This window comes from Lynx canadensis, chromosome F1, assembly GCF_007474595.2.
Source record: "Lynx canadensis isolate LIC74 chromosome F1, mLynCan4.pri.v2, whole genome shotgun sequence".
NCBI classification, from domain to species: Eukaryota; Metazoa; Chordata; class Mammalia; order Carnivora; family Felidae; genus Lynx; species Lynx canadensis.
In genome coordinates, this window is record NC_044319.2 from 53,184,780 (window position 1) to 53,197,436 (window position 12,657).

The 12,657-nt window shown below is 35.5% G+C and overlaps 1 protein-coding gene across 1 annotated transcript in view; it reads right to left on the reverse strand.

Annotated features, from left to right (window-relative positions):
- The window catches only part of USH2A (usherin), a 739,358-nt gene that overhangs the window by 117,280 nt on the left and 609,421 nt on the right, over positions 1-12,657 (reverse strand). Inside the window, exon 57 of the mRNA XM_030302386.1 lies at positions 12,298-12,455. Within this exon, the coding sequence (XP_030158246.1) occupies positions 12,298-12,455 (158 nt within the window). The remainder of the gene's footprint in view (positions 1-12,297; positions 12,456-12,657) is intronic.

Here is a 12,657-nt window from a genome sequence, read left to right on the forward strand (position 1 = left end):
CTCAAACACTCTGAACTCACCTTCTATATTGTTTCTATTCCAATTACAAGTAAATGTTATATTCTGTCAAGTAAATATCTTTATAACAATACTTTATCTAATTTTGTTTTTTATGAATACTTGGATACAATCAAACTGTATTCCTATGAAGATGTTTTATTTTTCAATTCTAGCAGTAATTTAGAACAGTCTTTTCTCCAATTCATCTGACATATGTCTTCAGTCTATAGCTACTGGTCTGCTTCCAGTAACTTCTCTGCTTAGAAGGACAGAACTCCTAGGGGGTCAAGGAACACAATTGCGCTTCTGCTACATTTCAAATATAGACATAACCTTGGTCTAGGTTTAAACATGGCCAGTCAAGGCATGAACCTGGAAAATGTATTTTTCACGTCTTGGTTAATTGGAAATAAATGTCCTTTACATATACCTATGAAGTGTTGAAACAGAAAATGCTCCTTGAAGCTGTGAGCATGTCAAACACTGACATGTGTTTAGGAAAGAGGGCCCCTCCACTGTCATCATTTACGGGACTGTGACATGAAAGCTTCCTGTGTTCCTGGAAGCCCTGTGCCATCTGCAATGAGTCTGAAACGACCTAGCCCCCTGGTATTCTGATGACTAAATGAAATGAAATGGGCATATTTGTTAAAGTCAGCTGGGAAGCCACACGACTTGGTTAGTTCCCGAGTTCATAAATTTATGTCAGAGCAAGAGGAGCAGTGGAAGCTCAAGTGAACCAATTTACCCTAAGTGCAAATGGCAGTTTTGTTATTTGGTGTCAAAGTTACCAGTGGCACAATGACAAGCTGCCATAACGCATTTTCTTGTTCACTAAAGAACAAGGATTTCGTTGGTTAATATTCCTTGCAAGGCTCCTTTTCATAATTTACAACAACTAGACGCTGATAGGTTATTTAACATTTATGAAGTTAAGATGTAATCAGAAAAACCCTGATTACCTTTACAAATAAAAAAGTTAAATTATTCAACTTTTTTTTTTTTCCCTCCATGGTTTCATTTCACGGCAGGTGCGTACTTTACAATGGGGCAAGTCAATCAAATAATCCTTTTTAAAAATCTTTTTTTAGGAGCTGGAGCAGCAACAATTCTAAGAGGAAAACCATTGATTCGGTTTGGTAGCTGCATTTGCTTCAAAGCATTCGTTGCACTTAATGTAATGCTCTGAACAAATCAGCCTAAATTCTTGCTTGTATATTTTGGTAGGCATATTTTGGTTATGCCCTTTTGGAAGTTTGGAAGGGAAACAAGACTCTCTTCAACATACATCCATTCCAACTATATGGAAATTTTACATAACTTTGTATAATATTTATCATTTTATGGCCTTTCTAGCCTAATAGATAATAGGGTTCATGACAGGAAGGACAATGACTCATTCTTCTTTGTAGCTCTCAGGGTGTCTAGCATTATGCCTTGCTCCTGAGTGGGGCTCAGCAAATATTCTTATGTTCATTAAAATGAAGACAGGAATCAATACACCCAAAGGCTAGTGAGTTATATCTCATGGAGTCTTAAGCTACAAATAAAACACTCCTACTGGATTATCGGACGGGCTGCTCTTGAATTACATTGTCCTCGTTCATATTTGCTATATTTATAGCGAAGTTATTTTTTAGCTTTGGAACTGGATCATAGTAGAAGTTAGAAAAAAATCATTTGCTTTCTGCACTGGGCACTGTTTGTGTAGAAAAATACTGAGAAAATATAACAGTGATTTTGACTACAGAATTTGGAGTCAGATCCATTGTGGGTTGGTTCTAACACCTACGTGTAAAATAACCCAGATTACAAAATTTGGTAATATCTATATTGATTTGTTCTAATTAGTAAAATGGGCAAAACAATAGGGTATACTATATTAGATTGTTAAAAGCATTAAATGAGATACATGTAAATTTCTGAGAAAAATGTCTACTACATATAAGAACTCGGTAAAGCAAGAAATTCATTAAATAAAAAAAGCAAAGGCAACAAAATAAAAAACTCAACAAGTGTGACACATCAACTACAAGCCTTCTGCACAGCAAAGGAAGCCATCAACAGAAGGAAAAGTCAACCTGTGGAATGGGAGAAGGTATTTGCAAACCATTCATCTAATAAGGGGCTAATATCCAAAATATATAAGGAACTCATACAGCTCAATAACAAAAAAACAAATGAACCAATTAAAAAATGGACAAAGGCTATGAATAGACATTTTTTTTCCCAAATAAGTCAGACAAATGGCCAACAGGCACATGAAAATGTGCTCAACATCCTTAATGATTAGGGAAATGCAAATGAAAAACGAGATGCCATCTCATACCTGTTAGAATGACTATTATCAAAAAGAGAAAAGATAACAAATACTGGTGAAGATGTAAAGTAAAAGGAATGTTTGTACATTGTTGGTAGGAATGCAAACTCATATTTCCAGTTTACTATGGAAAACAGAAAGGAGGTTCCTCAAAAAATTAAAAATAGAACTACTATATGATCCAGGAATTCTACTTCTGAGTATATAGCCAAAGGAAATGAGATAATTATCTCAAGGGCTATCTATACTCCCATGTTCATTGCAACACTATTCACAATAGTCAAGTTACAGAGACAACTGAAGTGCCTATCCATGGATGGATGAAGAAAATGTAATACACACACACACACACACACACACACACACACACACACACTGGAATATTATTCAGCCTTAAAAAAGGAAGAAAATACTACCATTTGTGACAACATGGATGAAACTGGAAGGCATTATGCTAAGTGAAATAGCCAGACAAATACAATAACTTATGGTATCAGTTATGTGTGGAACCTTAAAAAAAATCAAACTCCTAGAAACGAAGTAGAATGGCAGTTTCCAGGGACTGGAGGATGGGGGAAATAGGGTGAAATTGGTAAAAGGGTACAAACTTACACTTATAAGATGGATAAGGTTAGAGGATCCAAGATATAACATGGTGACTATAGTTGACAATACAGTACTGTATAATTGAAATTTGCTAAGAGAGAACTCGTATTCTCACCAAAAAGAAAAAAAATAAATATGTGAGATGATGCTTGCATGAATTAACTCAATGGTGGGAATCCTTTCACAATGTATATATGTCAAAACACCACATTGTACTTTTTAAATATATTATAATCTCATTTGTCAATTATACCTCGATTTAGCTGAGAAAAGACGGATTTAACACTCTTCTACATAAAATGTAAATCACTGAAACGAGTTTTACACTTTCTTCTGAAGTTCAGCTTGGGTTTTGCACTTATAAGAAAATTAAAATAATTGTTATTGTTGAATCCCAATTAATGTGATGTAAATTTTTTAGAAAGCTTAATGCCTATTTTGGCTTTAAATGGCTAGTAACTGATCTAATACACTGCTGTTGATGAGCTAACTGACCACCAAGATGCCTAATGTCTGTGGATACACTATATTGTGCCTAAATACCCTTTATCAAAACTTTGTTAATAAAAAGCATTTTTTTTTAATTTTTTTTTTCAACGTTTATTTATTTTTGGGACAGAGAGAGACAGAGCATGAACAGGGGAGGGGCAGAGAGAGAGGGAGACACAGAATCGGAAACAGGCTCCAGGCTCCGAGCCATCAGCCCAGAGCCTGACGCGGGGCTCGAACTCACGGACCGCGAGATCGTGACCTGGCTGAAGTCGGACGCTTAACCGACTGCGCCACCCAGGCGCCCCAATAAAAAGCATTTTTATTCCTAACCAATATCTTTTTATTTCTAAGAAATGTTAATTGAAATGATTTCTCATAGAAGAATTGTTGCTAATTCTTTTCTCTAATGGACCAAGAGATGAATGTTAATGGACAAGAACCAGTATTTTGATATTATGCATGAAACCCAAATAACACAATCTTTAGTGAGAAAAGTGTGTTGGATGCGGTGACATTGTTAATTAGAACATGATGAAGGGCTAGAATAGTTCAAAATATAGTCATCACCTTGATAAATTAGAAAGACTCATTATTGCCTTCAGGGTTTAAATAATTTTGAATGTTTGGTTTCTGAAACAGCAGGAATATCTCTATTCTTATTCTGAGTAAACCATTTATGTTACATGAAATATTTGCTTCTTCATTTTCTATGATTTTTTACCCATTAGTTGAACATATATCCTTTGCTGTATTTAATATGAATGTGTAAGTCCTGACCTGAGGTCAGGAGCTGGTAAAAGGTGAGAAGGAATGGTTGGGAATAAACTAGCCTGGCTGACATCTGTAGCTTGAATAATAATAGCCAGCATCCAGGTAGTGCCCACTAAATGCTTACCCATGCTCTCTCACTGACTTTGCATAACAGCAGTACAAGGTAAGCATTTAATATCCCCTTTCACAGATGAGAAACCTGGAGTTCAGAGACACTGTGCAACTAGCCCAAGGCCCCAGAAAAATTAAATGGTTGACCCCGTTCCACCTAGAAACCAGGATTTCCTTTTCAGAAATAAGTGGAAAAAAAAGATAGGTATCCAGAAGATGACATACAGCATTTGGAAAATATGTGTATGTGTCCTGTTTGTCTTTAAAGAAGAAATATGTATTTGTGTATGTGTGAATATACAAATATGTATTTGTGCATGTCCATGTGTGTTTGAGGTTGAGTTACTGTGGAGGCAGGAATAGGCTTCTAAAGGAAACCAAGTGTTTGACTAATTTTAAGCAGCAGAAAGTCCAAAATTTATTTATACTCAACTGACTGATGAATATTAGAAGCTTACTCACTATTTGTTCTTTCATTAATTCAGCAAACATTTTATAAAGATATGCTATTTGTGCACCATCTGATTTGGAGATACAAATGATATACAAAAGAGTAGAAATCTTGATTTTCTAGAGCTTGCAATTGAAGTATTTTGATAATCTTACTACTGACATTTATCTTATCAAGTAATAATGATATGAAAGGGAACCGGGGTTTACTGGAAGGTAAGAGAATGTCTACCAAGGTTTTAAAATAGTATTTGAATATTCTTTTTGTGGACTTTTGAGAAATGACTCCCTCTCCCACCTTACTAAAATCTTTCTGCATTTGGAATCTGGCTTTGCTAAGTCATGTCTATTCTTCCTGGACTTTTGGATTGATAGGCAAAGACTTCTGGTTACTAGCTCCTTCACGCCACAGGAGAAAACTATTGCCAGGTAGATATTTTCCCTTTAGGGGCTCACCATTTCCACAATTAATTCTTCTGATCTTGACATTTCCAGCCAAAAACATTTGGTTTTTGCCAACACCTAGCTCTGTTGCTTGGCCCTCTGGGCTACTATTTCAAAGAGCAGAGTTGCTGTATCCCAAATCTGAAAGACGTTGGGTAATAAATAAAAAGTTTGATTTGGATCTCAGAGTTAAGCCAAAGACACGCAGAGACTGCATTCGCAAGGCAGTTGTAGAGAACAGACCTGAATTTGGATCTCGGCTCTGCTGTGTAACCTTGAGTATATCTTATCACTTCTTTGAGATTCAAATTTCTTTCTTTCTTTTTTTTTTTTTAATTTTTAATGTTTATTTCTTTTTGAGAGAGAGTGAGACAGCATGAGCGGAGGAAGGGCAGAAAGCGAGACACAGAATCTGAAGCAGGCTCCAGGCTGTGAGCTCTCAGCACAGAACCCAATGTGGGGCTCGAACTCATGAACCGTGAGATCATGACCTGAGCTGAAGTCGGACGCTTAACGGACTAAGCCACCCAGGCACCCCGAGATTCAAATTTCTTATCTTAACATGGAGATAATGATATTGTCACCCAGAGTTTGCATGAGTATTGACTGAGGTAAAGCAAGGAAAGTGCTTATCAAAGTGTTTGGCATATACTAGAAATTTAACAAATGGCAAATATAAACAAGTGATACTATGCATATAAATGATATTTGTCAATAGTGTTTCAATTATACTTCCCCTGAATATTCTCACACATTCCCGGGGCCTCACTTCCTTTTCTGGTAGGATTTATAAACATGTATTAAGACTTAATTTATAGATATCATTGAAACAATAATTTATAAGCTGAAAACACACTTAATTGCCTAGGTAATGTTCTGTTGCCAAGCAGTCGCATAGATATTTTTTTCCTCCAGCAACTTACCTGTGTAAAGTCACTCTATTCACACCGACCACAAAACAAAATACGTGTAAAAAAAAAAAAAACAGTTAACTGAACCACCATTTTGGGTTTGTACATTCAAGAGAAAGTGGTTTGATTCATGTTTTCAAAGAAATATTGTAATTGACCACTTTTGCTTGGTGTATGATTCATGACTACTAAATTTGAAGCACATCAAAATCATCAGGGGAACTTAAAAAAAATCTAGATTTCTTAACTTCATCCCCAGAGACTTTTATTCAGTAAACTTGGGGTTGAGAATTGGTCTTTGCAAAAGTTTTCTGGGTGATTCTAATGTTCATTCAGATTTGGGAACTATAGGGATGGAATGTTTAGCCATTTTTTTCAGTTCCGCTTATGATGTCATCATTTGTAATGGCAGGGGGGTATGGTGAATACCCAGAAAGCTCTTGATTGTGAGCAAATAAACAACCTCTGGTTATAACAAGTTTGTTTTCTTTCTGTTTAAGACATATATTTGTGACTATTCAGAAACAGAAAAATGTTTTTATTATCCAAATCAAAACACAGCATGAGGTAGTTTCCAGTAAAATCAACTGTAGATTATACACAAGTCAAAATCATCTGCCTGTTTACTGAGTTCAAAATCCTTCTAGGCACCAGGAAAAACTTTAATTTAAGATTTTAATCTTTCCATATATTACAGGGTTTCTGTAATGGATTTTGTGCATCTGAAACTAAAAGATTGACAGGTCTGGATATTATAGATTTTTTAACCATTGGTTACATGGTCAGAGTTAGTGTGTGAGGCATTTCTATGATATCCCCTAGGCTGCACTAGACTGAACAATTTCCACAAAGCCTGAGGTAGACAAGAGTTAAGGTTACATTTAAAAAAGCAGAAGGTGTGTTTTATTCCACAACAATTCTTTTCTGAGTGGAAACATTATACCCTAAGCATAAAAATATGATGTTGAATTCAAAGGAAAAATGACAAAATGCAGGGAAATTCTAAAGAAGTCTTAAAAATTTACAAACACAATCCTGCAGTGCACAGTTTTATCATTTTAAAACCAGGGGGCTTGGAACCTAGCAAATGCTGAAGCAAATACATTTTCAAAATAAATAATTGAAGACAAAAATAATTTCCCCCAAAGAACCATCACTACTTACAGAACATTACACAGTGTCTGCCAGTTATATAAATTACCTCCTGTAATCTTTGCAACAACCCAAGTGTAGGTGCTATCGCTATTTCCATTTTACAGACGCACAGAACAGAGACTCAGGGAGAAAGACCGACTTGTGTAAAGTCAGCTCACAGGTGGAACCATTGGGCTATGAATCCCGGTTTTCTCTTTCATCTCACACCCGTTGTCTTCAGGTCCTTATGGAGTGTAAGGTCTTCAGATTAGCAATGGCAATTTATGTGTATCATAATGTTAAAATGACAAGAGATTTGATAAGCCATGGAACTTCCTCATCACATGGCTTGGAAATCATTAATTTTGCTTATCATCTTGGACTTTCTCTTACTGTTCTTTGAGAATTTGGGTTGTAGAACACCCTGGTCTGAGTCCGAGAAATCTCTGGTTAATAGGCTAAATCTGGTCTCTGACTGGCTCTTTGCTGCCTCATTTTACTTCATGGCACAAAAGCACCACAGCACTGTAAAGATGCCAAGGAGAAATATGCTAAAAGATGGCGAGATGGCAATGCTGTTCCATGCAAGGAGACGTTGACTCTGTAAAGGGATATTCAAGTTTGTACATTTTCCACAGCAGAAGATATGTGTTTTATTCCATCAAAACTAAGGACAGAGTTCAAGAAGATCTGTGTTCCTAAGACTGAGATAAGGAGCATAGCACTTTATGACACAGGCTGGCACCAGTGATTGTTCCTTTCTGTTGTTTAATTTAATGTGTTGTATATTTATATTTTAAAACAAAGGTGGATGGAATCATTTATATTTAATATCTTGGAGAGACTTACATTTTTCTTTACTTATAAAGCTCTTGATACATTTTCTCCTGTGAATTTGACCAAATTAAGGCCCTTTTGTTTTTGATCTTAGGTTAGGACATCAGAAGGCTCTTGGTTTATGAGAATTGAAGTTTTATATATTAGGCCTGTATGTTACTTTCTTGACTATATTACCTGTTTTTAGTTTTTTATTTTAATTCCAATTAGCTAACATAAAGTGTTATATTAGTTTCAGGTGTACGATATAATGAGTAAAGAATTCCATATGTCACGTAGTGCTTATCACAAGTCATATTAAGCCCCATCACCTTCCTCAAAAAACTAAAAATAGAACTACCCTACGACCCAGCAATTGCACTACTTGGTATTTATCCAAGGGATACAGGTGCGCTGTCTTGAAGGGACACATGCACCCCCATGTTTATAGCAGCACTATCAACAATAGCCAAAGTATGGAAAGAGCCCAAATGTCCACTGCTGGATGAATGGATAAAGAAGATGTGGTGTATATATACAATGGAGTATTACTCAGCAATCAAAAAGAATGAAATCTTGCCATTTGCAACTACGTGGATGGAACTGGAGGGTATTATGCTAAGTGAAATTAGTCAGAGAAAGACAAAAATCATATGACTTCACTCATATGAAGACTTTAAGAGACAAAACAGATGAACATAAGGAAAAGGAAACAAAACTAATATAAAACCAGGGAGGGCGACAAAACAGAAGAGACTCATAAATATGGAGAACAAACTGAAGGTTACTGGAGGGGTTTTGGGAGGGGAAATGGGCTAAATGGGTAAGGGGCATTAAGGAATCTACTCCTGAAATCATTGTTTCACTATACGCTAATTTTGATGTAAATTTTAAAAAATAAAAAATAAAATAAAAAAATAAAAAAATAGTCATCTTAAAAAGAAAAAAAATAATAGAAATGTTGCATAACCATAGATTTATATCTTATAAAATGATTTCAACCTGCAAAAAAAAACAAATCCCCATCACCTATTTAACCCGTCCCCCACCACCTCCCCCTCTGGTCACCATCAGTTTGTTCTCTATAGTAGAGTCTGTTTCTTGGTTTCTCTCTCTCTCTCTCTCTCTCTCTCTCTCTCTCTCCACCCCCACCCCCATCCCTGCCTTGGCTCATTTGTTTTGTTTCTTAAATTCTACATCTGAGTGAGATCATATGGTATTTGTCTTTCTTTGACTGGCATTTCACTTAGCATTATACTCTTTAGTTCCATCCATGTCATTGCAAATGGTAAGATTTTATTCTTTTTTTATGGATGGACAATATATATACATTCGTTCTTTATCCATTCATCAATTGATGGACTGATGGGCATTTGGGCTGCTCCCATATCTTGGTTATTGTAAATAATGCTGCTACAAACATAGGGGTGCATATATTCCTTTGAATTAGTGATGTATTATTCTTTGGTTGAATACTGGATAATGATATTGCTGGATCTTAGGGTAGTTCTATTTTTAACTTTCGAGGAACCTCCATAACTGTTTTCCACAGTGGCTGCACCAGTTTGCATTCCCACCAACAGTGCAAGAGGTTCGCCTTTCTCCACACCTGCGCCAACAACTGTTGTTTCTTGTGTTTTTCATTTTAGCTATTCTGACGTGTGAGGTGATAACTGCATTGTAGTTTTGACTTGCATTTCACTGATGATAAGTGTTGATAAGCATCTTTTCATGTGTCTGTTGGCCATCTCTATGTCTTCTTTGGAGACATGTCTGTTCATATCTTCTGCCCATTTTTAAAATTGGATTGTTTTTTGGGTGTTGAGTTTTATAAGTTCTTTATATATTCTGGATACTAACCTTTTATTGAATATGCCATTTGCAAATATCTTCTCCCATTCTACAGGTTGTCTTTTAGTTTTGTTTGTTTTCTTTGCTGTGTAGAAGCTTTTTGTTTTGATGAAGTCTCAATAGTTTATTTTTGCTTTTGTTTCCCTCGCCTCAGGGGACCTATCTAGAAAAAAGTTGCTACAGCTGATGTCAGACAAATTACTGCCTGTGCTCTCTTCTAAGATATTTATGACACTAGGGCTCATGTTTAGGTCTTTAATCCATTTTGAATTTATTTTTGTATATGGTGTGAGAAAGTGGTCCAGTTTAATTCTTTGTATGTTCCTGTCCAGTTTTCCCAACACCATTTGTTTCCCAACACAATTTCTTTGTTGAAGATTAATTGACCATGTAATTGTGTTTTTTTTCCTTGGGTTTTCTATCCTGTTCTATTGATCTATGTGCTAGTACCATACTGTTTTGATTACTACAGCTTTCCAATATAACAAAGTGAAATTGTGATGCCTCTGCTTTTCTTTCTTTCTTTTTTTCAAAATTGCTTTGGCTATGCAGAGTCTTTTGTAGTTCCGTGCAAATTTTAGGATTGTTTCTTTTAGTTCTGTGAAAAATCTTGTTGGTATTTCAATAGGGATTGCATTGAATGTATTGATTACTTTGGGTAATATAGACATTTTAACAATATTATTTTTCCAATCCATGAGCATGGAATGTTTTTCCATTTCTTTATATTGTCTTCCATTTCTTTCATCAGTGTTTTATAGTTTTCAGAATACAGGTCTTTCACCTCTTTGGTTAGATTGATTCCTAGGTATCTTATTATTTTTGGTGAAATTGCAAATGAGATTGTTTTCTCAATTGCTCTTTCTGCTGCTTCATTATTGGTGTATAGAAATGCAACAGATTTCTGTACATTGATTTGTATCCTGCAACTTTCTGACTTCCAGTACTATGTTGAATAGAAGTGGTGAGAGTGGACATCCATGTCTTGTTCCTGACTTTAGGGGAAAAGTTCTGTTTTTCTCCATTAAGGATGATGTTAGCTGTGGGTTTTTCATATATGGCCTTTATTATGTTGAGGTATGTTCCCTCTAAACTTACTTTGTTGAGGGTTTTTATCATGAATGGATGCTGTACTTTGTCAAATGCTTTTTCTGCATCTATTGAAATGATTATATAGTTCTTATCCTTTCTTTATTGACGTTATGTATCACATTGATTTATGAATATTGAACTAAACTTGTGACCCAGGAATAAATCCCACATGATTGTGGTGAATGATTTTTTTAATTTACTGTTGGATTCAGTTTACTAGTATTTTGTTGAGGATTTTTGCATCTCTGGTCATCAGACCAGATATTGACCTGCAGTTATCTTTTTTGTGGTGCCTTTATCTGGTTTTAGTATCAGGGTAATGCTGGCCACATAGAATGAATTTGGAAGCTTTTCTTCCAAATGCCAGCTTAACTCTTTTGTTTTGACAGAGATAATTGTTCAAGTAAATGAAAAATGTATCTTTGCTAATTATTTTACGGAACGGACCTACCGACGGTCAACATGGCTGTTAACCAATTATTTTCAGTGTATGTTATTCTGATGGAGACAATAGAAATTTGTGTCAATTTTATCTAATGATTAGATATTAAACATAAATCACATATTTTGAAGTGAATTTAACACTTTAATGCATTACACATTGTACTTAAAATTTCCCTATGTTCCTTATGTTTAAAGACAGGTCAAAGAGATTTCACTTTAATCCTTACTCCACAGTAATGCATTCAGATTTGTACCTGAAGATGATGCTTACATCAAAATATGATAACACACTAAACCACAAAAGCAAGTCGCTAGTGACTAAATGGCACAATGGAGGCTATACAGCTCAGAGAGGCAAAACTCAGCTACCATAATTGGTCACAACCTGAGGGACATGGATAGAGTAGACTGTTGTCTTTCTGAATTCCTTATTCACTGCTGTAATAAAGACCAGATCATATAACATCAATGATCCAATCTAGGAAGTCCTGTAGAATGAATGTTTAGGTCATTCAGGCCTATACGACTTACCTTGGATATACATTTAAATAAGGAGACAGATTTGAGTACTTGAAAGAAAGTATTACTTTGATAGAAAAGTATATATGTAGGTATCTAGGTATCTTTATCTACATATCTACATCTGTATCTATATGTATATATGCATATACTTACATATGTATAGACTCAGCAATGTGGTTTAGATTATTCTGTTTATATTTACCCAGGAGACAGATTATTTCCTTCTCATTTACTAAATTCAGACATTTCCATCCTTATCTCAAATGAACTTTCTCTGAAATGTTTTACGTATACACATGCACACACACACACACACAGGTTTTATTTATTTACCTGGTGGAGTCCAAGCTACAAATATGGAATAAGGCCCGATTACTGTGCTATTACACGGAGGCTGGATTTCCTCTGGTGTGAATACAGGTGTTTGTACAATGTAATCATCACTAGAGCTGCTGCCACCCCCATTTGCAGCTTCCAGTTTATAAATGTATCTATATTAAAAAGAAAGGATTGTGATAAGGCAATGCATAAGAGATGCGAATGATGATTTCTGGCTTTTCTCTCCATTGTTTGGTCGACAGTTAATGACAAAATGCAAATTCTCTGCTCCTTGTCCAGAACCTTCACTATTGACTTTATAGTTTTTTTCAGAACATGCATCATTCTCTCCAGACTGTCTTATTTCTGTCCTTC